Source organism: Mustela nigripes, chromosome 8, assembly GCF_022355385.1.
Source record: "Mustela nigripes isolate SB6536 chromosome 8, MUSNIG.SB6536, whole genome shotgun sequence".
Lineage (NCBI taxonomy): Eukaryota > Metazoa > Chordata > Mammalia > Carnivora > Mustelidae > Mustela > Mustela nigripes.
The window spans coordinates 67,105,421-67,131,554 of record NC_081564.1 but is presented as its reverse complement, the minus strand read 5'-3'; the positions used below and the strand labels follow the sequence as shown (position 1 = coordinate 67,131,554).

The 26,134-nt window shown below is 40.3% G+C and overlaps 1 protein-coding gene across 2 annotated transcripts in view; it reads left to right on the top strand.

Annotated features, from left to right (window-relative positions):
* The window catches only part of DYM (dymeclin), a 335,066-nt gene that overhangs the window by 10,034 nt on the left and 298,898 nt on the right, over positions 1-26,134 (top strand). For both annotated transcript variants that reach the window (XM_059409625.1, XM_059409626.1), the window contains exon 2: positions 16,975-17,166. In XM_059409625.1, the coding sequence (XP_059265608.1) occupies positions 17,027-17,166 (140 nt within the window). In that variant the 5' untranslated portion in view covers positions 16,975-17,026. The remainder of the gene's footprint in view (positions 1-16,974; positions 17,167-26,134) is intronic.

Below are 26,134 nucleotides of genomic sequence, written 5' to 3'. Positions count from 1 at the left end.
CCCTTGGGTTGTGATTTGCTGACCCATGATCTACACAATGAGAAGATGACAATACTACCTCAGGTATAGATGAGTTAACATGTGTAAAGGATTGAATAGTGCCTGGGGAATAGTAGGTGCTAAATAAATGTTTGCATTTATTATTGTTACTGCTTTACCTCTCTGAGGCTGTCTTATTTTTTAATTTTTTTTCTGAGAAGCCTCTTTGGAGTATCTGAGAGTTCCTTTCTTTGGTATATTTTGGTTTCTATGATTAGTGCTGTAGGCTTTCCTCACAAGTCCAGTGATTTTTGCTTGTTCACTTGTATTTAAGATTGAAGCGGTTTGTGTGAGTGGATTTTCTTGAGTGGTGGGCATTGCTGGGGGTGGCAGGGCAGCTTTTGAAATGAGGGGGATCCCAAATATTGTGAACTTTTCCCTGGGTGCCCCTTCAGCTTCTCTCAAGAAGACGCCTCCAGTCCCCTGTTTTGGAGGCGGGGAAGCCCACCATGTGCCTGCAGCAAGCACACCTGAACTTGAGTCTCCTGTTTTCATCCTCCTCCTCATCACCCTCACATCCTGGGCTCTGGAGGCCAGAGTGTCTCTAGTCACATTTCTCCAGAGAGCACACACGTGGTTTCTGTTGCGGGGGGAGGAGGGGGTTGGCGGGGCCCACTTACTTTATTTAGCTCTGCACCTTGCTCCTGTCTTTATGATGCTTTTCTCCAGCTTGTTGGCTTTCCTGCGGCTCCATGAGGTGGGCTGGCTTGCCTCTTGTTCAGGTCCCCTTTAGCAGGCACACTGGGGCTTCCTCAGCTCTGCCAGGTCAGTTCCTACCCGTCACTTTTCCGTCTTCCACACCTCCTCTGATCTTTGAGAGCTTAATCTTTTTATTCTCGTGACTCCCATTTTTTTTTTTTTTTAAAGATTTTATTTATTTATTTGTCAGAGAGAGAGAGGAGCGAGAGTGAGTACAAGCAGACAGAGGCAGGCAGAGGCAGAGGGAGAAGCAAGCTCCCTGCCGAGCAAGGAGCCTGATGTGGGACTCGATCCCAGGACGCTGGGGTCATGACCTGAGCCGAAGGCAGCTGCTTAACCAACTGAGCCACCCAGATGTCCCTCATGACTCCCATTTTGATGGAGTGGAGTACCCCAGGGTACTTAATATAGCATGTGGAACATAGTAACCTTTTAGAGAATGTTCCATTACTTGGTGGACTAATGGCACCTGTGCATTTAACATGTCCTTTGGCTAGTAACCATTGCCCACTATTTTTCTAGTCTCCTGTTTCAACTGTGAGCTTTCACCTTAAAGTCTCGAGTACAAATGAGGGGCATGTGTATTTTTTTTTTTTTTCCTTTCTCAGGAAGCAGGAGATTCTGGAATATAAGTTATGATTAATGGATTCTCAGCCTGAGTTGGGACAAAATACGGTAGGGTATCATTTGCATATTTTGAGGGTGTTAGGACAGAACTTGGTTATGGAATTTGGTTATGGATTTTTCAGTTTCATTAATGTTTACTTTCCATTTAAGGCACATTGAGTCATGAGTCAGCAAGTCAGTACACATAAAAGAGGAGATTTAATTTTACATGTCTATCAAATATTTCTTAAATTAAATATAAAATATTGAGCATATCATTTCCTGTTAGGGTATTGCTTTCGTCCATGATGGTAAAATTGACTTGGGGAAATAACATGAAAAGTTAAGTAGCAGTATGGGAGTCAGACAGCAAACCAGGTGTTACTGGAAGGATTCTGAAGTGAGTGGTGGAGACAGAGTGCTTAGGATTTCAGAGCAAGGAGAGAGCAGAGCCCCTTCTATGCTTAGTGAATAGGGTGGAAGGTGCCGTGGATCAGATGTGGTACGAATGGCAGGAGCAGAGGTGTGGATACGCGGGGTGGACGTTTGAGAAGACTGCCTGCTTTTACCTTGCTATGACACTTACTTGCAAACTGAGGTTATAGGCTACTTGTATCCAAATCAGTATGAATGCGTTTTAGAAAATGCTGATGCATGGGCCCTACTTCAGCATTCTGAATTTTTGGTACCCAGGCATTTGCTTTTTTTTTCCCCCAAGATTTACTTATCTGAGAGTGCGCGTGCATGCCTGAGCATGCTAGAGCATGAGAGTGTGGGGTGGGGAGGGGGAGAGGGAGAGAGAATCTCAAGCTGACTCTCTGCTGGGCTCAGAGCCTGACATGGGGCTTGATCCAGTGACACTGAGGTCATGATCTGAACTGAAATCAAGAGTCAGAGTCTCAACTGACTGAGCCACCCAGGTGCCCCCAGGCATTTGCATTCTTAAAAATAATTTTTTATTTTTTATTTTATTCTTTTAGAGATTTTATTTATTTATTTATTTGACAGAGAGCCACACACACACAGTGAGAGAGGGAACACAAGTGGGGGAGTGGGAGAGAGAGAAGCAAGCTTCCTGCTGATCAGGGAGCCCAATGTGGGGCTTGATCCCAGAACCCTGGGATCATGCCCTGAGCCGAAGGCAGATGCTTAACTGACTGAGCCACCCAGGCATCCCCAGGCATTTGCATTTTTTAACCGTATGCTCCTCAGATGTTCTTATGTATGTTTAAGTTTGGGAAGTACTGGTTTGGAACGTCATTGGAAATAAATTGGAAAGTGAGCTTTCAGACTAGAGGGTCTTGAATGTCAATGCTGTCCTCTGTTTTTCAAGCAATGAGGAATCATTGAATGTTTTTGAGCTGGAGAGTGAAGTGATGGAAGTGGTGATTTTGCTAAAAATAAAGATCTATGATATTGGACCTTTATTTGTCTAGGCCTGCTCTGCCAGGTCCCTTCCTGAGTGCTTTGCGTGCTGCCTCATCCTGCTTCAGCCTCCGAAAATCTTATGGGTTTTAAGTACTTTTCCCCCCCATTACACAGTGGTGTTTTTAAGTCGTGAAACAGAGATTCATCCTGACTCTACACAGACTTATTAGGGTCTGTCTCACACTAAGAACCTTTGGTCTTAATCGTAGCGTTGGACGGAATTTCCTTTTAAGGATTCGTGCAGTCCTGGAGGGTGCAGAGTGAATCCAGAAGAGGGGGAGACAGAGAAATCAGATACTGTTGCACTAGGTCACATGGGATTGCAGGAGCCTGGCCTAGCGTAGGGGCGGGGCAATACAGAGGAAGAGGTAGATTTAAAAGATGATATGTAAAATTGTGGTTGCTGTCGAAGAACCACAGGATTTTTTTAATTTTAATTTTTGACTGAAGTATAGTTAACATACAATGCATGAGTGTCAGGAGTACAGCAGACTAATTCGACCATTATATACACAATGAAATTCTCGCTGTGCGAAGTCATCTGTTGCCATACAAAGTTCCTAAAATACTGACTGTATTGCTCTACTTTTCACTGCCCTACAGGACTTGATGTCACTGGAGGGTCACTCTAGTAAAGGGAAAGGCGAGGGACCGGATTGGAATGGGGAAATTAACCATATAGGCACATCAGGGAATTAGATTGCCTGGGTAGAAATCCTGGCTTTGTCACTTGTTGTCTCTGGGATGTCGGGCAATCAATGTATTTAACCCGTCTGTGCCTTTGTTTCCTCATCAATAAAATGAGGAAATTGTGTTCACCTTTAAGAGTTGTTAACGAGAACTAAATAAATCAACAGTTGTAAAGAACTGAGACTGGTTCCTGGCATATAGAACACAGAAGTAAACTGGCTAAGAAGAAGCCCCATTGCGCTTACCGTTTCCTCTGCCTCAGATGTGCCTGTGTCCTTCCAGAGCTTCTTGTGTGTAGTGAACTCTAGGGTAATGCTTACCCTGTGTTACAAGCATTTATTGGCCTGTTTGGCTTTGTGTTTGTTAATGGCAGGGACCTGCTTTTATTCATATTTGCATTTTCAGTCCCTACCACAACACCCAGCATTTATAGCAAGTGTGCGGTAGGTGTCTGGGGAACAAGTGTGGGCTTGCGTGAGATCTCTCGAGGCAAGAGTGCTGATAACATTGATAGAAATCGTGACTTCTGAAAGGTTGCTGCTTTGGGGGGGGCAAATGTTAAATTCTATTTTTAAATTTATGATAACAGTAGGACATCGGATTAAAATATCTTGTAAGTAAAGATCTATGCTTGGGTTTTGACTGAGAGGTCAAGACGAAGTGTTAGTCCTGGCACAGCTCTCACGTAGAGGTGGAGGCACCAGCTAGAAGCACGTTCAGATCCTTCCTGAGGAAGAGCAGGTACAGAGAACAGTGCATTTATTTAACTTTTTTCTCTTTCTCTCTCTCTCTTTTTTTTTTTACTTTAAATTATGATGTTTATAGTTAATAAAAAAAAAAAAAAGAATCAGGCAATACTAAAGAACTAAAGTGAAAAGTCCCTTCCTTCCAGATTTCCAGTCCCACTCTTCAGAGGTAACTAGTCTTGCACCATTGGTTATGTCCCCTTTCAGAAGTGGCTTGGGTGCATGTAGGAATGAACATGTTTATTTAAACGAATGGGGTCTTACTGTATGAGGTCTTTCTTGTTTGTTTTTACTTGAGGTATTTAAGATATCTTTACACAGCAACACATAAATTCTGCCTCAATTCTTTTCCATGGCTACTCAGTGGTCCCTTCTGTGCTTAACCTTATAGTGTATTCATGACCGTCATCTAGGTTATTTTATGTCTTTGCTGTTCCAAGCAATGAGATGATTAACATCTGTATACCTAGAACTTGTTAACTGGTATGAGTTTACCTCTGAGGTAAATTTATAAAAATAAAATCCTTGGCACAAAGAGTATATGCAATTAAAATTTTGATATTGTCAAATATCTACACACTCATGGGTGCCTGTTTCTTTATTGCCCTCACGCTATCACGGTTGTTTTCTTTTAACCTTTGCTAATATGATGAGTAAAAATGCTACCTTATTTTTAAAAATATTTTATTTATTTATTTGACAGAGATCACAAGTAGGCAGAGAGGCAGGCAGAGAGAGGGGAAGCAGGCTCCCTGCTGAGCAGAGAGCCGAATGTGGGGCTCGATCCCAGGACCCTGAGATCATGACCCGAGCCGAAGGCAGAGGCTCAACCCACTGAGCCACCCAGGTGCCCCAGTACCTTATTTTAATTAGCATATTTTATTCCTAATTAATACTGAAGATGTTTTCATTTGACCTTGGCCATTTCAACAAGTTGCTTTTTGTTTTTGTTCTTTTGTTTTTTTAACAGTGTGCTGGAAGTTAATTAGGGGCAGGGAAGGAGCATTAATGACGCTTGATTTATGTCTCAGAGGAGTAATCTACATCACGAGGCAGGCATATATACTACATAAAGTTTCAAAGTAGTTCTTACATAGTGGGAACTTGAGGGGGATGGTGGGAAGTTGAGAGGAGAAAGTGGTTTTGGAAAGGAGGATTGTATGAGTTTTTTTTATGTGTCAAGATCAAGTTCTTGACTAAACTGCATTAAAGATGGGTCCTTTGAAAGGTTTATTACTGAAAGTGTCAGCGATGGCACACTTCTCATTTCTAGTCTAGACTTACGTAAGGAGCCTTGTTATCCCCCAAATTACTGATTTTATATAGATATTTAAATTTATATGTATGTATATAAAATTACATATTTATATATTCTCCTTGAGTTAAAAACAGTCTTAAGTATTTTAGGGATGTAGACAGAACTGGCATTCTGGTGGGAGGTTGGGACTGGGAGAGATCTGAAAGTCCTATCATGAAAGCCGCTAGTGAACTCAGGAGACAGGTTACAAATTGAGAGAAAGAAGAGCTGAAGGCCAAGGGAGTCCGATGCATGGCCCGAGGGAAAAGCAACAAGGCTCTTAGGGGGTGAGGTGATTGGATTGTGGGTTTTTTCAAGTTCCATTTTATTCCATTTTATTCATTGATAAGGGTCTTGGGAGTTCTAAGTAAATTGCGTTCAGGTAGAGTGTGTGGGTGAGCTAGTGTGTGTGTGTGTGTGTGTGTGTGTGTGTGTGTGTGTGTGTATCTGTATTTGTGTTTGGAATCTTTGGCATGAACTGTTGCGGATAGTACCTTCTTGTTGATAGTACCTTCTTGCTGCCTAGGGGAGGGAGGGCTGAGGCAAGGGTGATGGGACAGGCTGTCCTTGTCCTAGCTGTCAGTTGCTCTGGGCTCTTTTTTCCTAGCCTTCTGCTTCTGGGCTGGAGCTGCGCTTTATACTCTCGCTGCCCTTGATGGAAGGCTCTTGTGCTTGCCTTGGAATGCCATTTCCCTTCTCCGTTCGTCTCGGGCTGTTTTCCAGTTTATAGGGATTCCTCACAACCTCTGGTCTCCTGTGAATTTCTGAGCATGGCTGTGGAATTACTTACAATAAAGCAAAATGTTTTGCATGATTTCTAGGGTTTGGTGAAGAAAAGCAGCAGGGGACACATTGTACCTTGTGCTCAGTTGGCTGTCATGGTTTTGCTCCTTAATACTCAGTTTGGTCTTTCCTGATAAGCTTATAGGCTTTATTCTTATTGTTGTTTTAAGAAAGGTTTCATAGTGGTCCTGGACTGAACTTATTTTAAAACTTTGTGATCTATTCTAGCTGCTTTGAAAATCAAATTTATTTCCTATAAATTAATAGAAAATAGACAAAGGGTAAGAACAGGCAGTGGCCTCTTTCACAGTGAAAAAAACTCAGGCTAAAACTGTGCTGAAAACTATTATGTCTCCTCAGTTGGCGGGGACCAGAAAGTTTGATTGAAGGGTGGTGGCTGTGGTGTGAAGAAACAGGCCTGCTGCAAGAAGTGCGGGCTGATCGCTTCGAAAGAGGGCAGCTAGGTGGTGTGGGGGAGGAAACATAACCCCCTCTGCCCTTCTGAGTTCTTAGCTGAGACCCTTGTAATAGAAGGCTGGTTAACAGGAGAAAACAAAAGTTTACTAATGTGTGTTTCATGTACACATGGGCGATACCCAGGGAGTGGCATAGAATTCAGACTTAAGTACCATCCTGATGGGGATGGGGATGGGAGATGTAGGCCTCTTAGGGGTGAGTAAATGGTTTTTAGGAAAGAGGAATAAGCCCTTAGAGGAACAAATTTGTGGGAGGGGCGCCTGGGTGGCTCAGTTGGTTGAGTGACTCAGGTAGGTCATGATCCTGGAGTCCTGGGATCGAGTCCTGTATTGGGCTCCCAGCTCCATGGGGAATCTGCTTTTCCTTCTGACCTTCTCCCCTCTCATGCTCTCTCTCACGTTCTCTCTCAAATAAATAAATAAAATCTTAAAAAAAAAAAAAACAACAAAACACCAGATGGGAAGGCGATAGTTTGTAACTACGTGTCTGGGTGTGGTGTCCATGTCTATCTAGTCTTTCTTCCTGTGATGAGTCAGTCCCTGGTTGGTAAAACTCTCAAAAAGGGGATTTACGAAAATGAAGTTCCTTTTGGAGGAGATGTCTGTAGGCAGCTAAAGGGAGTTCAGGGAAAACCTCACCCTGCATTTGGTGTTTTTCAAATGCCTATAGCTCAGAATAATCAAAATGCCAAAGTGGCGTATTTTGAGGTGGCATAATCTACCCACGTAATCTTTGACCGGCAGTTCTCTTTCTCTGAATTTATCCTGCATGTAATGTCATACACCTGTGAAATATCTCACATGCCAGATACCTTTTAGAGAATTCATAATTGCAAAAGACCACAAACTACTTAAATGCACATTACTATAGGATTTATTAAATTAAAAACGGGAATGTTATAGAGTCATAAAAATAAGAAAGTACTTTATATACAGAAATGTAGTGATTTCTAATATTTAGTAACTAGAAAAAGGAAAGAGGTATGAACAGTGTATTGTGGTCTGTGTAAACAGGGAAAAATATGTTTTTGTATATACTGCAGCATATCTGAGGAATGATACCCAAGAAACTGGTAACATTTTTTCTAAATTGAGAAACTAGGTTGGTTAGGAGATGAGATGGGAAACTCGTTATTATATACCCTGTGAACTCTGTGTTTTCCATCATGTGCATTACTTATTCAAAAATTAAATGCAAATAAAAAATAAAGTCTGACTTTATTTTATTAAATTTATTTTATTAAATTTTCATTAGTAGACCATGATAATAATGTTTCTCATTGTTGCTTTGCTTATCTAGGAGAGGTGAGATGGAATTTTGTTCATTCATATATCTAATTAGATTCACAAAGTAAATTGTTTTTAACTGATTGCTTTTTTTTTTTAATATTTTTTAAAGATTTATTTATTTATTTATTTGACAGAGAGAGATCACAAGTAGGCAGAGAGGCAGGCAGAGAGAGAGAGAGAGGGAAGCAGGCTCCCTGCTGAGCAGAGAGCCCGATGCGGGACTCGATCCCAGGACACTGAGATCATGACCTGAGCCGAAGGCAGTGGCTTAACCCACTGAGCCACCCAGGTGCCCCTTAACTGATTGCTTTTAAGGAACTACATACACTATATAGAAGACTGTAAATAAATTGTGGAGGTCTTTTTTGTTGTTTTTGTAAAACATATTTCATTGAGGCGTTTTCAGGAGTTTCAGGGATTATTTGACAAAAGAACTGGAAAGTTTGGAGCAAAAGGAAATAGCGACGCCTTTATGTAGGTGGCTGAGCCTAAAAATCTGTGTATTCTCCGAGTTCTGAAGTTAGTGGGGAGTCCCTAAAGGACCCCGACACAGGATTTCTCTTGCTTTTATTGAAAAGGTTTGGTTTTGAATAAGATTTGAAGAAACTTATTTGGGGAAAGTAAAAGAGCATCCCAAGACACTAAATAAAGTAAAAGAGAGATCCTAATATCTTATCATGTGATATTATAGGTGCTGAAGTAACTTCATATGTAACAATAAACTTAGTAGTTGTGACAGAAAGTACCATTAGTATGATTTGTTGGCCCTTTTCTTGCACCTATAGATCAGACATTAGGGTTGGACTTTTTTAGCTGATTTTAAAAACTTTTTATTTTGCAATGATTATAGACACATAAGTTGCAAAAATAATACAGAGAAATCCCATGTACCTTTCACCAGTTCTCCCCCAGTGTTAATACATGGGTTGTACATTATCTACATCAGGAAGTGAATATTGATACAACACAATAGACTGCAGAACATACTTAAAATTTCCCAGTTTTTACATGTATTCTTTTCCCCTTGTGTGAGTATAGCGCTGCAAAATTTTATCAATGTGTACAGATTCAAACAACCACCACCACCATGGTCAAGACAGAATTTTCCCATTCCCACCAATGAACTTCTTCAGGCTTCCCTTTATGATCACCTTTTGCCCTCTGGCCCTCCATGCCCTGCCTAGAAGCACCCATCTGTGTTTCAACACGAGTTCTGTCATCTTGAGTGTTACATATATGGAGTCATAGTGTGTAGCCTTTTTTGTTTGCCAAAACCTTTTTTTTTTTTTTTAAAGATTTTTATTTATTTGACAGAGAGACACAGTGAGAGAGGGAACACAGGCAGGGGGAGTGGGAGAGAGAGAAGCAGACTCCCTGCTAAGCAGGGAGCTTGATGTGGGGCACCATCCCAGGACCCTGGGATCATGACCTGAGCCAAAGGCAGACATTTAACTGACTGAGCCACCCAGTTGCCCCTACCAAAACTCATTTTACTAAGTTTCAAACATACAGAAAAGTAGAGAGAATGGTATAATAAACACCTACTTCTTCCATCCATATTTAAACTATTTGCAATTGCCTAATAGTTTGCTTTGGTTCGCTTTGTCTCTGTTTGCCAGGTTTGCTCTGTCTCTATTTTGTTCTGAACCATTTAAAAGGAAGTTGCAGATATGATGACACTTCACCCCCAAATATTTAAGCACACATCTCCCAAGGATTAGGTCATTTTCCTATTCAATTATGCTATTGTTATCTCACTTATGTCCATGTAATATCTTCTGTTCAGTCCATATCATGTTCGGTCTCAAGATTGTCTTTTATAATTTTTTTTTTCCTTCTTCCAAACCTGGGTTCATTGAAGATTCAATACATGTTTGGTTGTTACAGTATCCCTTTAGTCTCCTTCGGTTTAGAAAAGACCCCCACCCCATGCACACAATTTTAGTTACTGTGGTACTGACTTTTTGGCGAACCCAGGGTGATGGTTCTTTACAATGTCCTGTATTCTGGGTTCATCAGATTATTTCCTCGTGAGGTCATCTAAATTGTTCATTCTCTAGCTTCTTGGTTTTGAACACTCAAAGCATTTTATGGTATCTCTTCTTTTAAAGTAGGTAGGATGGGCGCCTGGGTGGCTTAGTGGGTTAAGCCTCTGCCTTCAGCTTCGGTCATGGTCTCAGAGTCCTGGGATTCAGCCATGTAGGGGCGCCTGGGTGGCTCAGTGAGCCCCTCATCAGGCTCTCTGCTCAGCAGGGAGCCTGCTTCCTCCCTCCCTCTGCCTGCCTCTCTGCCTACTTGTGATCTTTCTTTCTCTGTGTCAAATAAAGAAATAAAATCTTTAAAAAAATAACCTATATGGCTTGTTTTTAAAGATTTTATTTATTTATCTGACAGACGGACATCACAAGTAGGCAGAGAGGCAGGCAGAGAGAGAGGAGGAAGCAGGCTCCCCGCGGAGCAGAGAGCCTGATGAGGGGCTCACTGAGCCACCCAGGCGCCCCTACATGGCTTGTTTAAAAAAAATTAAAGTAGGTAGGATGTGTTTTATGGCCCAGCATGTGGTCTGTTTTGGTGAATATTCAAGGTGAGCAGGAGGAGAATGTGTATTCCGCTGTCATTGGATGAAGTAGTCCGTAGATGTCAGATCCAGTTTTGATTGATAATAGTGTTGAGATCAGCTGGGTCCTTACTGACCATTTCTGAGAGGGGTACTCAGGTTTTCCTCTGCAGTATAGGGCATTCCTCTCTCTCTTGTAGTTCTGTTACTTTTTGCCTCACGCGTTTTGATGCCACGATGTTAGGCGGTGCATGTCTTCTTGGAACCGTTGATTCCTTATCAGCATAGAATGACATTTTTTATTCCTGGTAAGTTTCCTTCCTCTGTGGTTGGTTGTGTCTAATATTAATATAACTTCTTCTGCTTTCTTTTAATTAGTGTTAGCATGGTATATCTCTCTCCATCTCTTTTAATCTGTGTGTGTCTGTGTGTCTTTTATATTTAAAGTGGGTTTCTTGTGGACAGCATATAGTTGAATCTTTTTTCTTTTTTTTTTTTTTTTTGATCCACTTTGACAATCTCTTTTAATTGGTGAATTTAGACCCTGGATGTTCAAATGATACGCAATAAAGTTGTATTAATGTCTACCAACATTTGTTATTGTTTTCTGTTCATTGCCCTTATTTTTGTTCCTGTTTTTGTCTTCTACTCTTTCGGCCTTTTGTGGTTCTAATGCAGCACATAAATGAATTCTTTTTCTCTCCTTTCTTAGCGTGTCACTTACACTTTTTAAAACTTTTTGGAAGTTGACCTTGTGTTTGCAATATGCATTTACAACTAATTCAAGCCCCCCCCCCCTTTAAAAATTTATTTATTTATTTATTTATTTGACAGAGATCACAACTAGGCAGAGAGGCAGGCAGAGAGAAGAGGAAGCAGGCTCCCTGCTGGGCAGAGAGCCCGATGTGGGGCTTGATCCCAGGACCCTGGGATCATGACCTGAGCTGAAGGCAGAGGCTTTAACCCACTGAGCCACCCAGGCACCCCCGCTTTTTTTTTTTTTTTTTTTAAAGATTTTATTTATTTAAGAGAGAGCTAGAGAGACAGAGAGTGTATGAGCAGAGAGGAGGTGTGGACGCTTAACCCATTGAACCATCCAGATGCCCCCAAATCCACTTTCAAATAACACTCTATCACTTTGCGGGTAGTAGAAGTACCTTATAACTATAAAGTACATATTCCTGATTCCTCCCTTTTGTCCCTTTTATCATTCTTGGTGTTTATTCACTTATGTATAAACTATAATCATCAAACATAGGGTTGCTGTTATTTTGAGTATGTGGCCTTTTGGGATGGGCTTTTCTCACTCACAATGCCCTCGAGTTCTATTCAAGTTATTGGGCATATCAGATAGTTCCTTCTTTTTATTTCATCATATGGATGTACTTTTGTTTGCTTGTTCATTCATGTGTTGAAAGAACATTTGGGTATAGTTTTTTGTGTGAACCTATGTTTTCATTTCTCTGGGATCATATTCCAGGAATACAGCTGCTGGTATCAATAGTATGTATAGGTTTAATTTTTTAAAAAAAATTTTAAAAGATTTCATTTAGTTATTAGAGATGGTGAGTGAGAGACAGAGCACAAGCAGGGGAGAGAGGGAGAAGCAGGCTGCTTGCGGGCTTGATTCCAGGACCCTGGGATCATGACCTGAGCTGAAGGCAGACAACAAACTGAGCCACCCAGGCACCCCTGTGTTTATAAGAAACTGTTGAACCATTTTCCAGAGAGACTCTTCCATTTTTCATTCCCACTAGCAACATATGAGCTACTTTCAGTACATCCTTGGCAGTATTTGTTACTGTCAGTTTTTTTTTTTTTTTAATAGATGTGTAGTAGTATGTCATCATGGTCTTAATTTGTGGTTCCCTGAATGGCTAATAATGATGGAATACCTTTTCATGTGTTTCTCATTTGCATGCTTTCTTTGGTGATGTGTTAAAATCTTTTGCATATTTTCTAATTGGATTGTTTTCTTATTGTTGACTTTAGAGTTCCTTATATGTTCTGGATACAAGTCCTTTGGGTGTGTGACTTATGAATATTTTCTCTAAGCCTGTGGCTTTTCTTTTCATCCTCTTAGTAGGGTCTTTCACCAACCAAAAGTTTTCAGTTTTGGTAAAGCTTACTTACCAACTTTTTCTTTTATGGGTACTGCTCTTGTGTAATGCCTAAGCACTTCCTGACCCCAGGTCACAAAGATTTCCTCCTATGTTGTCTTCTGAAAAGGGTTTTAGGGGTGCCTGGGTGGCTCAGTCAGTTAAGCATATGCCTTTGGCTCAGGTCATGGTCTCAGGGTCTTGGGATCAAGCCCCACGTTGGGCTCCCTGCTCGGCAGAAATCCTATTTCTCCCTCTTCCGTCCTCTTGCTTGTGTTCCCTCTCTCTCAAATAAATAAATAACATCTTAAAAAAATAAAAAGAAAGGCTTTTAGAGTCTTATGTTATATGCTTAGGTTTATGATTTTTTTGAGTTAGCTTTTAAGATACAGGGTTTTTTTTGTTTGTTTGTTTTGTTTTTTTGACCTGTGGATGTCCAATTATTCCAGCACCATTTGTTCCAACAACAGCCCTTCCTCCATTGAATTGCTTTTGCGTTGTTGACAAAAATCAGCTGATTATACTGTAGTGGGTCTGTTTCTGGATTTTCTCTTTTGTTTTACTGATCTCTGTGTTTATCACTACCATAGGTTTTAATTTAATTCCTCTTTTCTGGCCAAGCTATGACTGTTGCTTATCAGTAAACACATAAATGGTGGAAATTTTAAATTTTGATTTTGGATGGTAACTCAAATACTAACATTGAACTATATATATCAGACAAATAGATTTTTTAAGTTTGCTGGTTTGCCTCAGTAAAGAATAATTTACATTTTTGTCACGATGAATTTAGTTATGATGGTAACTTTGTGTTTTCCATATATGTTAAAAATTTAAATTTGAGTTGGTGAAGGAGCTTAAAAACATTTAATTTTTAAAATTGAAGTAATATATAGATTTAGTTTTAAAAAAATCAGATAATGTGATTGACATAAAATGAAAAGACTGCATGACCACCTCTCCAGAATCTTTTTCCCCAGAATGGGCCACACTTAGATCTCTTAGCTGTTGTTTCTCATTATTTGCCTCCTTATTCATAGTTATATTATAATTATATTACAATATAATTATAGTATAAGCATTTAACACGCTTTTACTGTTATTTGCTGATTTAGGAATTTTAGATGTTTCTGTTGACTTCCTGCCTATTAGGGAAGATGAGGATTTCACACTCATTTTTTTTCTTTTTTTTTTTAGTTGTTATTATTTTTTTAAAGATTTTTATTTATTTGTTTGACAGAGAGATCACAAGCAGGCAGAGAGGCAAGCTTGGGTGGGGGCTGTGCGGGAAACAGGCTCCCTGCCGAGCAGAGAGCCTGATGCGGGGCTCCATCCTAGGACCCTGAGATCATGACCTGAGCTGAAGGCAGAGGCTTAACCCACAGAGCCACCCAGACACCCCAGGATTTCACACACTTAAATCCACTCCTACTTCATTTTTTTAGCATCTTCCCAGTACAGTTACCTCACAATTTTTGGTTAAGTCTTTATTTACTGTTTCTATTATGATGATTACATAAATATTGATAGCTGTTGAATTGAGTCATATACTATGATAACATGACCTTTTTTGAACGATTTTTGTTTTTTCCAAAGTACATAGTTATCAAAAAATCATTTATTTTCTAGGTAGCTATTATTCAGAGAATGGTATCAGTTCAGAGAATCCTGTCAGATTCTCCTATGATATTGTAAACCTCCACAGGATAAGGTCAGACACATCAGGTGACCTCTTGTCCTCTGATTTGCTTACCATGGAGGTCATGGGGTTATCTGGACTCCTGTCCCAGCCTGTAGTACATGTGTTCTCTATCTTGTGTTGTGTCCTTTGCTTCTTGAATTTGTTGTCTTCATTTTTCTTGTTTTATTCCTTTGCATTGAAAGGATACATCTTCCAGTGACTTCAGAAAATGGGTCCATGGGAGGTTTTTTTAGTTGTGGCAAGTCTAATATATGCTTTTATTCTACTTTCATACTTAACTGGTAGCTTGGCTAGCTACAGAAATCTAGCTTAAGTTATTTTTATTAATATTTTAAAAGCATTGCTTCCCTATTATCTAGCTTCCAGTATTGTTACTGAGAGATTAAGAAACCATCCTTTAAAATATATATGTATATGAATGATAGGAAAAGAGGGGGTAATAGGCCAAAACCCATATATATAATGTCCATTTTTGTTTCTTTTATTACTACTTTTTTCCCCCCAAATACTCTCTACACCCAAAATGGGGCTCAAACTCAAAACCCTGAGATCAAGAGTCACGTGCTTTCTGACTGAGCCAGCCAGGTGTCCCCATACTGCCAGTTTTCAGCAGACCTATATATTTGCTACATGTGCTTCATCCCTTTCCTTCTATTCCTTTCCCCTTTCCTGTTTGAGAAGGTATTTATTGATACTGCTAGAGCCCCTCTGATCCTTTCCTGATAACATTATATAAAAAGCATTCTTCTGAATTTGTGTATTTTTCCTATGTATGTTTTAATACTTGTAGTAGCTATGAATATATCCATAATAATATTGTTCGCATGTTGTTAAAATCCTACAAATGAAATCATACCATGTCTGTTATTCTGTATCACTTTTTAAAATATATACTTTTGAGATATGTCCATGTTGGTAATTGTAGCTCTTATTAATTCACTTTCATTAGTGTAATGTACCCCATTGTAAGATTATATTTAAAAATTTAATTTTAAATTGCTTAAGATATATAAAACAGCTCTGGAATAAGTTATAATAAGCAAGATATTTATATATTGTACAATATTTTTATAGCATTTTCTCATTAGGCTTAATAATTCTTACTTAAGAAGTTAAACCAAAATCAAGACTTTATGGTTGGCTGGCTTGATATGGAGGATTAGTTGGAGCCAGCTGGTTTTGGGGTCTTTGTCCCCTGAGCAGGGAAGAGGAAAGTAGTAGTGGTCTTGATTTCAGGGGCAGGTGACAAGAAGCCAGATCAGTATTTCTCCCTCATATTCAGAAGATCAGCTGTCCATGTGCATTGGGGAAGCCTCGTGTCTTTAGATAATTGAGCCTAAGCCAGTCCCAGAGTTCCAGAGAGAACGTGGAAGGCATGCTTCCAAATTCTGATGTTGGTTTCAATGTCTCTGTGGAGTAAGGAGGGACAGACATAAGAAAGTAAGTCACTACTAATATAAGTTCTCATCTGACCCGAGCTTCCTTTGGATATCATTTGCTTTCATTGCAATGGTAATTTTAACATAGTGTAATTTATTATTCATTTCACCACCATGTTATTGTCAGTGAGAGACTTTTCTTGAACAAATTGAGATAGAACATGATTTGGAACTAGGTTAAGTGTGATTTGATGAAGATAGTGATTGGTATTTTAACTATTAGTTTTCTCATTAGTGACCAACTACAACAAATATTGAAGATGCTGATCATTTATTCATCTACTCTTCCCTTCAACATACTACTTAGGGAATTTCTGTTACATGCTATCTAGACATTGTGGGTAGAAAGGTAAGAGCCTGGGTGGCTCAGTGGGTTACGCGTCCAGCTCTTGATTTGGGCTCAGGTCATGGTCTCAGGGTCCTTAGATTGATGTTGGGCTCTCTGCTGGGCGTGGAGCCTGCTTCGCATTGTCTCTCTCCCCTTCCCTCTGTCCCTCCTACCCTCTCCAAAACAAAAACAAAAATTAAAAAAAAACCCCAAACAACAAAAAACCACCAAAACCAATGGTTTAGGAGAAGAGGCATGCCAACAAATGCTGATGTGCGTGACCACAGAACAAGAAGGACACTAAGTGACTGCTTTGGAACAGGGAGCCCATTCTTATTCAGCATGGGACTCAGTTCAAGCCTCATTTTCCCCTGATTGTAGGTAGCACGTGGTCATCACTTCAACTACTTGTCCCCTTCTGAGGACATTCAAGACATCCAGTCTTTATCTATCACCATCCTTCATTGTAAAGGAGCCTCATTTTCAGACAATTTGTACTAAGTTGTCATTGTTAGGGATTTGCTTTGAGATACATTCTTAGGCAGAGGTGTGCCCATTCAAAGATCTACAAGCATAGACTTAGATTTTTGCTTATGTGTTGGCTAAGACAGGTTTTATCCCTATTCCCTCCTTTGTAACTCTGTATCTGGTGTCTAATATATTTAAAAACAGAAGTGTGATTTCTTCAAGTAAGTTTACTGTTGTTTTTTTTCTTTCTTTCTTACCTTTGTGTCAAAGATAGGAAAAATATGGTTAATTGTGAACAAGTTTGAAATTTCTTTTCATTCTTTATAGGTTGTCTTGTGGAAATGAAGGCTTAAGGGCAAGTTATCTACCAGATTAGAAGATGGGATCGAACAGCAGCAGAATCGGTGATCTTCCTAAAAATGAGTACTTAAAAAAGTTATCGGGCACAGAATCTGTCTCTGAGAACGACCCGTTCTGGAATCAGCTTCTCTCGTTTTCTTTCCCTGCACCAACCAGCAGGTAAAAGGTTACTTGGAGATTGAAAATCCATGTAGAAGGCCACACGAACTTGTGTGGTATGCTTATTAAAAAAAGAAAGTTTTTAATGTTCTATCTGTCCATCAGTCTATCCTGTCGTACATGTGCCGGTAGAAAATAAAGAGATGCAAGTAGAAAACACATTTTCTCTTTTCTTCCACCCAGCCATCTCCCTTCCCCAGAGATGATTCCTCATAGCAGTTGCTTTTGAATCTCTAGAATAGTACAAGGTTACTTAAGCATTTATCGCATGTAGTTTTAGAAAATTGTTTGAACACAAGTGCTAGCATCCTACACATACCGTGTTTTTTATTTTTTCTGCTGCTATCCCTTGCGTTTCCCCCCACAGTTAAGTAAAATGTATTTTTTTTTTTTAACGATTTTATGTATTTATTTGAAAGAGAGGGGGAGAGAGAGCGGGCCAGCTCACAAGCAGAGGGAGTGGCAGAGAGAGGGGAGAGGGAGGGAGAAGCAGACTCCATGCTGAGCAGAGAGCCTGATGCGCGGGGCTCGATCCCAGCACCCTGAGATCATGACCTGAGTTGAAGGCAGAGGCTTTAACCCACTGAGCCACCCAGGTGCCCCTCTAAAGTATTTTGAAGTAAAATAAGGACATTTTCTTCTGTGACCTAATACCATTATTAGACCTAACAAAATTAATAAAAAGTCCTACTACCCAGTTCATATTGACATTTCCCCCGTTGTTTTATAAAGGTTGCTAACATTAGGAACCAGATAAGGTGGGTACGGTGCAGTTGGTATATTTCCCAAACGTCTGTAGAATAGAGGTATTCACTCTCCAGTCCCTGCCACAGGTTTTTTCCTGTGCTATTAAGAACAAATTGGGTCTGTTTTTCTGTAGAATGTTTTACCTTTTTGATTTATTTGATTGCTTCTCATACCATAATTAAAAAAAAATTTTTTTTTTTTGTTTTCTGTAAACTGGAAGACAGATTTAAAGGCTTGATAAAATTTAAACAGTTTTGGTAAGAGTATTATATGAGTGATTTTATATACTTTGTACTGTATTACATCAGGACACAGAAAATGTGTGGTTTTAGTTATGCTAAATTTGCTCAGAGATTTGAGAATGTTGATGGTTTTGGTCTGAATCACCTGTTTCATAAGAAATAACAAAATGCGGGGCGCCTGGGTGGCTCAGTGGGTTAAAGCCTCTGCCTTCGGCTCGAGTTGTGATCCCAGAGTCCTGGGATTGAGCCCTGCATCGGGCTCTCTGCTCATCGGGGAGCCTGCTTCCCCCTTTCTCTCTGTCTGCCTCTCTGCCTACTTGTGATTTCTGTCTGTCAAATAAATAAATAAAATCTTTAAAAAAAAAATAACAAAATGGTGATATTTCTAATTTGGTCATTTCTTGTACATTTATTAAGTGGAACTTTTCTGTAAAGAAGAGCTTTCCTTCATCATTTAGGTTATATAAAATACAGTTTTTACTATATTATTAAATAAGGGTAAACACTTAATTCTGTTCCTTTACCAGTTTAATGAAAATAGTATAATGGTGACAAGTACTTTCCCTCTCCCTTAATCTCAGGCTTGGAAGGTCTGTCTCTTTCTCTTTTTGATGGTGAATTAAAAGAAAAGAAAAATCTATGTATGCATGTGTATTGTAGTTCTTATGGTTTCAATTTGCCTCTCTTTAGTGATCAAGGTTATGTTTGTTTTTATGTGTTTAAGGATTAAGGATTATTGGCATTTCCTTTTTTGAACTATTTATATATTTTGGCAATAAAGTTTAATTTCTAACTCTTGGATACAGCTAGATTGGGCCTCAGGAGTTTCCCGTAGTTTGCAGTTCATGGGATAGCACGGATTAGTTGTACATTATATGAAGCAACTACTTACTACTGCTTCTGAGATCCTTGGAAAATTAAAGATGCTGTGGAGGGGCAGGAGAGGTCAAACTGAAGCCAGCTGTAGCGTCAGCAAACTTTGAGGGGTTGTCACTGAGTACTGCTGCTCCTATTGAAATAACGCTAAGAGAAAAAAGGGCAGAGAGAGACCGCCTCATTTGTTGTCAAAAAAAATTCTCTTCTCACGTATGTAAACTGCAGTGCGGTGTCTTCTGAAAGACAATACAGAAGACTTAACTAAATGAAGAGTGATACCACATTTAAAGATTTCGAAGACTGTCATTAAAATGTCAGTTCTTCCGCGGTTGACCTGTAGAGAAGGCAGTTCCAGTTAAAATCCCAACAGCTTTTATTGGGGCTTTGGGGGAGTGAGGTGGAGAGATCTTGGTAAGCTGATTCTAAAACTTAAATGGCAAAGGAAAGAAAATAATAGCCAAGTACTTTTGTTTGTTTGTTTTTAAAGATTTTATTTATTCATTTGACAGAGATCACAAGTAGGCAGAGAGGCAGGCAGAGAGAGAGAGGGAAGCAGGCTCCCTGCTGAGTGGAGAGCCGGATGTGAACCTCCATCCCAGGACCTCAGGATCATGACTTAAGCCAAAGAAAGGCAGAGGCTCAACTCACTGAGCCACCCAGGCCCCCCCCCCCCCCCAGCCAAGTACTTTTGGAGAAGAAGAGTGTGTTGTGTGTCCGTGTACTTATGCCGAACTGACACTTTGGAGTACTAGGGGCAGGATGGATTGCTTAAGAAACAGTGATGTGAATAAGGTGTTAGCCATTTTTGTCTATTTCTTAAACCTCTGCCTCACAGTTTGAATTACCATGGCTCTCTAGTTTGCTTTGTTAATTCCTGCTCTTTCTCGAAAATCTGCTGCTGCTCTCATATATATATTCTTTTGGACGTTGTTCCTTTTTCTTAATTCACCCTAGTTTATGCAGAAATGTACTGTAGGAATCTCAGAAAGTGTGAAAAGCAGAAAGTGAACACATTGCATGTGGCAGGTGTGGGGGGAAGAGTCCCAGGGGCTTCACTTGTGGTGGTGACCCTCTGTCGCTTGGTTTGAGACTCCTGCCCCCTCAGTGCTGGTGTTGGACGTGTGACCTGTAGGACCTTGACTCTGAGCTGGCAGGTGCCACCTCATTGACAGAGGCAGGGATGGAAATACCAAGTTTGTGAATGACTCAGGATGGAGGTGAATCTCTGAACCTAGACATTTTTGAGATTGCTCACTTCTGGAAACTCCTTGGACCCCTATGTGTGGTTTTCAAGTGCAGCCCATTTTTGCAGCCAAAAACTGGTGTCTGCCAATATTTTGGAAACTATAAGGCCTTTAGGACTAATCTAATCCTTCCTTACTATAAATTATTGTTGGCACTAGAGTAATCAGATTTTGTTAGCGTTTCCAGGCATGGTTGCAAAATCCCGTTTAGGCTCTTCAGTAGTTTTTTAACTTTTCACCTTATTAAAATTACTTGTGGGGGCTTCTGGGTGGCTCAGTGGGTTAAAGCCTCTGCCTTCGGCTCAGGTCATGGTCCCAGGGTCCTGGAATTGAGCCCCGCATAGGGCTCTCAGCTCAGCAGGGAGTCTGCTTCTTCCTCTCTCTGCCTGCTTCTCTACCTCCTTGTGATCTCTGTCTGTCAAATAAATAAATAAAATCTTTAAAAAAATTACTTGTGAAGCAAAAGTCTGAAATGAAATCAGGGTTAATTTAAGAGTTAAGTTTAATATGCTGTTTATTTTTCTTATAAAATATTTTTAAATTACTTGCATGGTTGATTTTGTACATTTATAGATTACTAAATAATAGCAGCAAAAAACAAGAAACAGAACTATGCTTATTATTTTTTTGGTTCATGGGCATACAGATATCCCTACGTCAATGTATGGTGTGTGCTGATTGCATTTGTAATATGTGTCATGCTTGTCCCTGAGAACAACTGGGCTAGATGACCTTTCACTTTTTATAAGCTATTATTTATTCACTTGCTTCTCAGGATATAGTGAAGAACTAGGTCAAGTCTCTTGCCCTCCAAGGACTTACAGTCTACCTGTAAACCAATAGATTAGTGCAGTGAACTATGGTAAAAGCTGTTATAGAAGTAGTACAGGGAAGCATGAGCACAGCAGTAGCAGGAGCTCAGTGTCTGAGTTAGAATCGGACAGGGTGAGTCACAGATTTTCAGGAGGAAGTGGCATAGGTTTGTTTCACTTCTGGCTCAAATCCCAGAAGGTACCAGAGGATGTTTAATGAAAGCCTCCTTCCCACCCCTGTGTCTCTCAGCCAGCACTCCTTTCAGGAGGCAGCCAAAGCAGGAGTGATGCTCGGAGTCCTGAGCCGGAGGGAAGGGGGTGGGAGTAGGGGAAGACTGGCGCAGTAGGGGAGCCGCAGAGTCTCCCAGTGGTGAGGAAGAACGTGGCAGGTGTGCAAAACTGAAGAAGTGAGGGGTGGGGGTTTGGCCGATTTGAGGGGCCTTGTAGAAAATAGTAAGCAGTTTCAATTTTGTCCTAGTATCAGTGGGAACTACTGAAAGATTTTCAGTAGAAAGGCTAAGATCAGGCTTTCATTTTATTAGATACCCTGACTGCATCATCTGTGGTCATTACTCTCTCCTTCAGCAGAAATTACAGTTGACCCTTGAACAACACAGACTTGAACTCTGCAGGTGCACTTAAGTGTGGATCTTTTACCAATAAATGCGGTACGGTACTGTACTGCAATTAGAGTACTGTAAATGTATTTTCCTTATGATTTTCTTAATGGCATAATCTTTTCTCTAGCTAAATTTACTATAAGAATACAGTATATATACACATACATAATATGTGGTAATCTACTGAATGTTACTGGTAAGGCTTCTGGTAAACATTAGGCTATTAGAGGTTAAGTTCTGGGTCAGAAGTTAAATGCGGATTTTCTACTTTGCGAGAGTTGGTGCTCCCAACCCCTGCACTGTTCAGGGTCCACGGTATTACTTCTTCAGTGTTTGTTTTTTTAAATAATTCAGTTACAGGCTCAGTTATCATGTTCCAAACAAACAGTGTTCGAAGGTACATGGATAGCCGTGTAGGATAGTCACGATTACCGGGTCCTGGAAAGTGTTCTGGAGGTGTTGGAATGTGAACAGAGCCCCAGCTGAGGTGAATGATTTAGAAAAGGAGAGAAAAGGAAAGAGAGAATTCAAATGCCTCTGAAAAGAGCATGGACAGAGACAGTGAGGCAGGACACAGTTCTGTGTGTGGGTGTGGACCAGTGGGACACTAGCCTGCCTGAGGAAAATGTTGATCACAAGGACCTGTCTTGAGGTTAGAGACTCCTCTGGCATTGGCAGATGGTGTGAAGAAATGGAAGAACTATGGTGTCTGTAGATGGAATTTTAAAAATTATAATTTATTTTTATCTGAAAAGATAATACATTCTTTATTTTTAATTTTTAAAAAAGATTTTATTTATTTGCGTGTGAGAGAGTGAGCGAGAGAGAGAACAAGCATGGGGAGAAGGAGAAGCAGGCTCCCCACTGAGTAGGGAGCTCAGTGTGGACTCGATCCCCGGACCCTGGGATCATGATCTGAGCCAAAGGCAGACGCCTAACTGAGCCACCCAGGTGCCCCACATTCTTTATTTTTTAGAGATTTATTTGAGAGAGAGAGAGCAAGAGAGTGCTTGTGAGTGCAGGGGTGAGGCAGAGAGAGGGGGAGAGAATCTCAAGCAAACTCTCCACTGCGCAGGGAACGCCACACGGGGCTCGATCTCACAACCCCAAGATAACAACCTGAGCCGAAATCAAGAGTCGGATGCTTAACCAACTGAGCCATCCAAGCACCTGATAACACATTCTTGTCCAAAATTCAAAAGACTTAGAGGGTAAAAAGTGGGAAGTCTCTCTTCCTCTGTCCTCCAGGATGTCTCGTTCTCTTCCCCAGAGGCAACCAATGTTACCAGTCATCCTAAGTGTACAGCCAGTACCTTCTCTCTTCTGCACTCGGTGGGAGGGGTGAGCAAGCTCTCTGGGGGCCTTTCTAGTAATGGTACTGACCCATGTGTGAGGGTTTCATCCTAATGACTTAATCACCCCAAAGACCCACCTACTAATACCATCACTTTTGGGGTTAGTATTTCAACATATATATTATGGTGGGGGACACAAACATTCATGCATGTGCATGTAAATGTGCATTTACAAACACATGCACATACATCCCCCTTGTTTTAGATGATAATATGTATTACGTATGCTTTTGCACTTTGTGCTTTTTCCTTTGATTGTATTTTGGAGAACCTTCTGTGTATTAGCTTCCTCATTGTTTTTGATGAAGACGTAACGTATCATTCCTGAATATACCAAAATTACTACAGTCATATAGTTTAACCATTTGGATTGCTTCCAGCATTTTATTACTACCTTGCAAACAAATGCCACAGTGAATAACTGCGTACACGTGATTCTTGTGAGGGCACCTGGGGGGCTTAGTCGATTAAGCGTCCAACTCTTTTTTTAAAAAAATAAGTTTGTTGCTTTTTTAAATTTAAATTTATTTATTTATTTGACAGATCACAAGTAGGCAGAGTGGCAGGCGGGGCGGGGGGGTGGGGAAGCAGGCTCCCTGCTGAGCAGAGGGCCCGATGCGGGGCTCAATCCCAAGACCCTGAGATCATGACCTGAGTCGAAGGCAGAGGTTTAAGCCACTGAGCCACCCAGGCGCCCCAAGCATCCAACTCTTGATCTCAGCTCAGGTTTTGATCTCGGGGTTTGTGAGTTCAAGCCCCCAGCTGGGCTCCATGCTGGGTGTGGAGACTACTTAAAAAAAGAAAAAAGTGATTCTTGTGCTGTGAGTAAAGTATGACCAAATGACTTCCATTAATTCTTCTAGTTTGTGTTGGCAAGGTATGAGAAACAAGTGTAATAGGTTGGGAACGGATTTTACGGATCACTGAAGGCACTTCCCAACATGATTCATGGTATTGCAGGGTGAAGTGATGGGGCTGCCCAGGTCTGGTGACCGGGAGAAGGGTGCTTATTTTTTTGGCCACACCTATTAGAAAGCTGAGGATTAGAACTGTAGGTTCTTGTTTAGTGGATTTAGCGGAAGTATTGTTTTAGGGACATTTCTTTTTGGGTGGGCTGGATGTTAGATTGGAAGGAGCAGGAAAGGAGAAAGTAGAGCAGGCAGCTGTCCTCATGGAATTGAGTGGCCAACAGAAGAGTAGAAGCACAGTGTGTTTGAAATGTTCTTTTGTTTTAAATAGATACTTGATTTGAACCTAAATGCGTAATGAGCTTACATTACTAGATCTGAGAGCAACACTCCGGAATATAGTGATAGCTTGTGTATTTAATTTTTATTGAAATGTAGTTGACATACAACATTATACTAGTTTTAGATATATAACATAGTGATTCAGTATTCTATGCATTGTGCAGTGCTCGCCTCAACGTGTTGTCACCATCTGTCACCAAATGTCATTATAATATTCTCGATCATGTTTTCTGCTATACTTTTTATCCCATGATTTATTTATTTTATAACCGAAAGTTTAAACCTCTTAATCTCCTTCACGTATTTCATCTATCCCTCCACCTCCCTCCCCTCTGGCAACCACCAGTTCTCTGTATTTATGATTGTGTTTCTGCTTTTGGTCTGTGTGTTGGTTTTGTTTTTTAGAAGCCCACATGCGTGTATACTAATTGAGAATGAGAATAATTTTCCTAAAAGATGTATTGATTTTTTTTTTGGTGATCTGTAAAGAATGGAGACAGTGAAGCGTGTTGGGGAAGCATGGATTTTGGAGCAGCCCAACTTCGTCTTACATCTCAGCTCCGCTACTCACCAGCTTTGTGAATCTAGGCAAGCTGCTTCATTTCACTGGGCCTTTTGATGCTTCTGTAAAATGGAAATAATGCCTACCGTCTAGATTAAACACCATAATGCATGTACAGTGTCTGAGTTTCCACTTCTTCAAGGAGTTAGTCTTGTCTTCAGAGTTAGCCTAAAATATTTGAGTGATGAAAAAAAGAAATCTAACCAATTTTTCTGATAACTATTTTATCCTAAAGATCAGAAATCCTCTGACTCTTTTGAATCAGTTGTTCAGTTGTAGAAATCAGGCCAGACACAGAGCGTAGTGATATTTGTCTCTGTGCTTACATAATGCCCTGTTTATAAAGAATACCTGTAGAAACCTCGACTGCATTGTGAAAATGGTATTATACGTCCTGAGCACTAGATGGCGCTCAAACAAGGCAAGAAGGCGATTTTTGGCACTGTCAACATGGTCACTTAAGCTCATGTTTTTGAGTACTTTTGGTACCTTTGCATACAGCAAAGCACAGAGGCAAAAAGGTAAAAATAATAGTGATAAGAAGTAACCATTAATGGGGTGCTTAGGTGGCTCAGTTGGTTAAATATCTGACTCTTGATGTCAGCTTAGGTCTTGATTTCAAGGTCCTGAGTTCAAGCCCCGTGTTGAGCTCACGCTGGGCCTGGAGCCTACTTAAAAAAAGAAAAAGAAAAGAAATAGGAAGTAACCATTATTAACATTTTGGTGTATTTGCCATCAGTTCTCTCATATAAAATGTTTGCATCCGGGGGCGCCTGAGTGGCTCAGTTGATTAAGTGTCTGCCTTCTACTCCAGTGGTGATCCTGGAGTCCTGGGGATGGAGTCCCGGGGGTCCGGCTCCTTGCTCAGTGGGGAGTCTGCTTCTCCTCCCTCTGTTCCTCCCCCTGCTTGTGCTCTTGCTCCCGCTTTCTTGCCTACTAACTCTCAAATAAATAACATCTTAAAAAAAAAAAAGCCTCATATTCTATGTTCTTTAACTTACATTTTCCTCATGTCATTTTTTCCCTGCAATATAGATTTTAAATGGGTGTACAATATTCTGTCTTACAGAGGACAGTAATTTATTTAACTAATGTTGGACTTTTTGGTCGTTTCTTTTTTTGTGATTAAATGTAAAACTCTGATGAACTTAATAGTAGCCAAGTCTTTATGCATATCTCTAACTGTGTAAGGGGAGTGAGTTTCTAGTAGTTGCTTTGCTGGTAAAAATCGTCTTTTTTTTTTTTTTTTTTTTTTTTTTA